Source organism: Poecilia formosa, unplaced genomic scaffold (genome assembly GCF_000485575.1).
Source record: "Poecilia formosa unplaced genomic scaffold, Poecilia_formosa-5.1.2 Scaffold2583, whole genome shotgun sequence".
In the NCBI taxonomy this organism is placed as follows: Eukaryota; Metazoa; Chordata; class Actinopteri; order Cyprinodontiformes; family Poeciliidae; genus Poecilia; species Poecilia formosa.
This window is the reverse complement of record NW_006802522.1, coordinates 1-5,445: the sequence shown is the minus strand read 5'-3', so window position 1 is coordinate 5,445 and position 5,445 is coordinate 1. Positions and strand designations below refer to the sequence as shown.

Below are 5,445 nucleotides of genomic sequence, written 5' to 3'. Positions count from 1 at the left end.
ATCTTTTTACATATTCCTCCTATATTCATTTTCTAAAGAAATTGCAGACAGTGTGGGGTCCCTGAAATTGTTCACCTCAGAGACAATAAAAGAGGCCTTTTAAATTAAAATAAGTGTTTATTTGTATTTTAAGGCACATTTAACTCATATTCTTTTCTATCTGGAACATGGTTGACAAAAAGAAAATCAGGGGCCTACTTTAAAGGCACATGGTGCCAATCAGAGTCACTGCAGAAACTAAAATTATGAACCTTATGTTGTGATGCCTGCTCTATTATGTTGTGAAAGTTGTGCGAATGTGATTTATTTTACATTGAGTGTGTTTAAAAAGCAGCAGTTAAAAATCCCGCCGCTCCAACATCCAACTAACATTTCCCATCCCACTTATGAATTCAACAAAGGATTAAAAGAATAAAGTGCATAAGCCTTTTTGTCAGACTTCTTCATAATAAATGAAATTTTTACAGGATTCTCACTTTCGACTGAGACTTAATATAGTGATGCAACTGAATTTCAATAAAATTCCTATTAGAAACATTTGTGTTTAAAACCACAGCAAAGAGCTCCAGAAAGAGATGTTACAGCTGTGTGCTAATCCAGTGCTCGGACCCAAAACTCAGAACAGAGTTGAGTCCTCTAGCATCCTTCTTGCTCTATTCTGTCCTCTGCCGCCACCGGCAGGATGAGGTGGGAAATGCGACTCCACAGTCCACCGTACTTGTTGAGATCCATCCTGTCGAAAGATACCGGGTGATCGTGAGACAGAAACCTCTTCTGCAGGTAGTCGTCCACCATCTCCTCCACGGCGCTCAGGCGCATCTCGGCCGGGATCTCCTCTTCGTCACCCAGCAGCACCGTGAAGATCAGAAAAGTCTTCTTGTAGGCGGCGTTCTCGTGATCGCAGTAGCGGTAGAAGATGAGCGTGGAGCCCGGCGGCAGCTCTTCCAGGCGGTGAATCACCGCTACGGGTTTGTCTCCCTCGAAAGCCCCTTGCAGCTTTCTGTCGATGTCCAGTTTGACCTGGTCGCTGTCTTGGCCGGCTTTGCCCGCTCCGTCGATGTGGAGGACGGAAGCGTTGCGGGCGGTGGAGAAGGCGGAGGCCACACCCTGAGCCAGGCAGCGCATGGTCCTCTCGGCTCTGACGCCTGACGTCAGGATCAGGCTCACGGGCTCCGTGGGTTGGCTGGTCTGGAGGTGCCTCTTCAGGTGGATTTCACTCCTGCTCCAGAGCTCGTCACGCTGATTGGGAAACCTCGCTTTTACTTTTTTCATCTGCTTGAGAAAGACATCTACTTGTTGCCAATCAGTCTTCTGAGGTGGAGATTTAGAGTGGAGGTAATAATGTGCCACAATGGCAACAAGTGCCACTAGAACCACTATTATCAATAGTTTCGTGCCTCCTGTCAAGAGAAGTTTAGATGCGTCTTACAAGGGCTTTTTTACTATTACCCATCAACATCTTTATAATGTTTGGATTATAATAACATTAAACAAAATCACTAATGGGTTATGCTACAAGGTAAGTGCTCCAAGTACACTTGGAGATTAATAATCACGCAATTACCTCCAAGGATTCCAGTTTCTTCTGCAAGTTCAGTTTGTGTAGTGGTCGGACCAATGAGTTCAACCTCTTCTTTTTTGCTCATCTTCTGTTTTTCTATTTCTTCATTTGGAGGTTCCTTTTGAGACACTGCTGAGGTACTTGACAAATCTGAGAAGATAAAAAAAAACAAAAACAGTTGGGCTTTACATAAATGAAGTGGAGGTTCTCCAATTTCACTGCGTTCTTTATTTTTTGACGAATTTTTAGATCATCTATGTTGTTCACTGGTCGTTGCAAAGTTAATATGTTGGGTTCATTTTTATTTTAAGCAAAAATTACTATTTTAAGAAGCACAGACAACAAAAACTATAAATGAGGCTTGTAGTCAACTCTTTCACATAGCAAACATAAAATACAGAAATAAATAAGAACCTGCTTTAGCAATTGGACTAAAAATGTTCATCAGCTTTTGCTTGTTGGTTGGGCTTTTTGTCTTTAGCCGGAAAGGTAAGTCTACACCTGCAATGCTAAACAAAAACAGTGCCATCTATAGTCAATCATATTTTTAACTTGTTAGGTCAAATAATCTATTTTGTTTCCTAGGCTTCTACATATCAAACTAGTTAGAGACAGGAAGTCAGATCCCTAAACAGTGGATATACTTAAAAAAAAAGGGACTTGAAATCATACTTCGATTGGAACATTCGCCAGGTGTTGTGTCGACTGGTTTGTCACTTTCTGGTGTAGGGTGACTGACTTTTTCTGACTTTACTGAATCAATGAAAGAACAAACCTTCATATTAAATTTCTGACTTAGTGTAGGCTTTCTATAGCCAAAAGTGAAGATAGAAGTTTAAGATGTTGTATTATTCCTGATAAAATGAAGCACCATGTTTTTATTAGTAGAGTTTATGGAGAAACAGAGTTAATACACAGAAAACCACACAGAAAATATCATACTGACAAATAACAACCTGTAGGACCACTAGGACTCTGAGGATCACCAGGTGATTTCTCACTATTTGATGGATTATCTTGACTTCCATTATTGGCTTGTTGGCCAGAATTCTTGTCCCCATTCTGTAAGCTATCAGCTTTATATGGATATACATCGGCAAAACAAAATAAAAATGAACGTGAACATTATATGTGCTGAACACATCTTAAATTTGTCAAAAAAAATCTATTTTTTTCCAGATCTAGATGTGGTGAGAATCATTTGATCTTCATTTCCTTACCCCCTTCAACTGGTGGTACGTCAGCAATATAGGGAACTGTAGTCTTCTTCTCTGTGGGTGTTCCTGTATTATTGTTTATAAAATGAAGCACCATGTTTTTATTAGTAGAGTTTAATACACAGAAAACCACAAAGAAAATATCATACTGAGAAATAACAACCTGTAGGACCACTTGGACTCCGACGATCACCAGGTGATTTCTCACTATTTGATGGGTTATCTTGACTTCCATCATTGGCTTGTTGGCCAGAGATATTGTCCACAGCTGGTAAGCTTTGGCCTTCATCTGAACCCGCACCTGCAAAAAAAACAAAACAAAAATGAACATAAACATTATATGTGCTGAGCACATGTTAAATTTGTCAAAAAATATAATTTTTTTTCCAGATCTAGATGTGGTGAGAATCATTTGATCTTCATTTCATTACCCCCTTCAACTGGTGGTACGTCAGCAATAGAGGGAACTGTAGTCTTCTTCTCTGTAGGTGTTCCTGTATTAACATCTATAAAATGAACCACCATGTTTTTATTAGTAGAGTTTATGGAGAAACAGTAAATACACAGAAAACCATACAGAAAATATCATACTGAGAAATAACAACCTGTAGGACCACTTGGACTCTGATGATCACCAGTTGATTTCTCACTATTTGATGGGTTATCTTGATTTCCATCATTGGCTTTATGGCCAGAGATATTGTCCACAGCTGGTAAGCTTTGGCCTTCATCTGAACCCGCACCTGCAAAACAAAACAAAAATGAACATAAACATTATATGTGCTGAGCACATTTGTCAAAAAATATTTTTTTTTTCCAGATCTAGATGTGGTGAGAATCATTTGATCTTCATTTCATTACCCCCTTCAACTGGTGGTAAATCAGCAACAGAGGGAACTGCAGTATTCTTCCCTGTAGGTGTTTCTGTATTAACATCTATAAAATGAAGCACCATGTTTTTATTAGTAGAGTTAATGGAGAAACAGTTAATACACAGAAAACCACACAGAAAATATCATACTGAGAAATAACAACCTGTAGGACCACTTGGACTCCGATGATCACCAGGTGATTTCTCCATATTTGATGGATTATCTTGACTTCCATTATTGGCTTGTTGGCCAGAGTTCTTGTCCCCATTCTGTAAGCTATCAGCTTTATCTGGATATGCATCGGCAAAACAAAACAAAAATGAACATGAACATTATATGTGCTGAACACATCTTAAATTTGTCAAAAAAAATCTATATTTTTTCCAGATCTAGATGTGGTGAGAATCATTTGATCTTCATTTCCTTACCCCCTTCAACTGGTGGTACGCCAGCAATATAAGGAACTGTAGTATTCTTCTCTGTGGGTGTTCCTGTATTATTGTCAATAAAATGAAGCACAATGTTTTATTAGAACAGTTTATAGAGAAACAGAGATAATACACAGAAAACCACACAGAAAATATCGTACTGAGAAATAACAACATGTAATAACACTTGGACTCTGATGATCACCAGTTAATTTCTCACTATTTAATGGGTTATCTTGACTTCCGTCATTGTCTTTTTGGCCAGAGTTCTTGTCCAGAGTTCTTACAGCTGGATCCACGTCGGCAAAACAAAAAACCAAAAACAAAATTAACATGAACATTATATGTGCTGAACACATCTTAAATTTGTCAAAAAATATATGTTTCCAGACGTAGATGTGATGAGAAGCATTTGATCTTAATTTCCTTGCCCCCTTTAACTGATTCTACATCATCAGTAGAGCGCCCTGTAGCCTCACCTGTAGGTGTAGCTGTATTATTTTCAGTAAAATGAAGCACAACGTTTTTATAAGTAGAGTTGTTGTTTGTTTTTTTATAACTGAAGGTAAGTTACTTGATTATGCTATGAAATGACACTGTGTTCCCAGAACACACGTAATACTTCTCCTTTAAAAACTAGATCAGCGATCTGAACAAACACATTCCAGTAAAGCACAACTTACAACATTTTATAAATATTCTAAACCAATAAAAGTAATACCTGACTGTTTAGCAGAGGGATCTGCAGGGCCTTCTGGCTGTGGATAGTCTGCTGGTGATTCCATGTTTTTGGATAGGGTTGCTGCAGGATTTGAGAACAGATAAACCACAAGTATNACACAGAAAATATCATACTGAGAAATAACAACCTGTAGGACCACTTGGACTCTGATGATCACCAGGTGATTTCTCACTATTTGATGGGTTATCTTGACTTCCATTATTGGCTTGTTGGCCAGAGTTCTTGTCCCCATTCTGTAAGCTATCAGCTTTATCTGGATATGCATTGGCAAAACAAAACAACAATGAACGTGAACATTATATGTGCTGAACACATCTTAAATTTGTCCAAAAAAAATCTATATTTTTTTCCAGATCTAGATGTGGTGAGAATCATTTGATCTTCATTTCCTTACCCCCTTCAACTGGTGGTACGTCAGCAATAGAGGGAACTGTAGTCTTCTCCTCTGTGGGTGTTCCTGTATTATTGTCTATAAAATGAAGCACAATGTTTTTATTAGTAGAGTTTATGGAGAAACACAGATAATACACAGAAAACCACACAGAAAATATCATACTGAGAAATAACAACCTGTAGGACCACTTGGACTCTGATGATCACCAGGTGATTTCTCACTATTTGATGG

At 38.5% G+C, this 5,445-nt stretch overlaps 1 protein-coding gene across 17 annotated transcripts; it reads right to left on the bottom strand.

Moving 5' to 3' along the window:
* Positions 1 to 97: 97 nt before the first annotated feature.
* On the bottom strand, positions 98 to 5,429 carry LOC103133317 (torsin-1A-interacting protein 2-like). 17 transcript variants are annotated; one of them, XM_016667835.1, is made up of 12 exons: positions 5,215 to 5,429; positions 4,948 to 5,073; positions 4,079 to 4,153; positions 3,814 to 3,939; positions 3,640 to 3,714; positions 3,384 to 3,521; positions 3,210 to 3,284; positions 2,942 to 3,079; positions 2,782 to 2,856; positions 2,518 to 2,637; positions 1,565 to 1,711; positions 98 to 1,400 (listed from the first exon to the last, which is right to left on the bottom strand). In XM_016667835.1, exons 1-12 carry the CDS (start codon positions 5,372 to 5,374, stop codon positions 637 to 639), a joined length of 2,019 nt encoding a protein of 672 aa, XP_016523321.1. In that variant the 5' UTR covers positions 5,375 to 5,429; the 3' UTR covers positions 98 to 636. The 17 variants fall into 17 exon arrangements, with proteins under 17 accessions (XP_016523321.1, XP_016523322.1, XP_016523323.1 ...); XM_016667836.1 differs by having other exon boundaries at positions 2,782 to 2,844; XM_016667837.1 differs by having other exon boundaries at positions 4,079 to 4,141.
* Between the last annotated feature and the right edge of the window lie 16 nt (positions 5,430 to 5,445).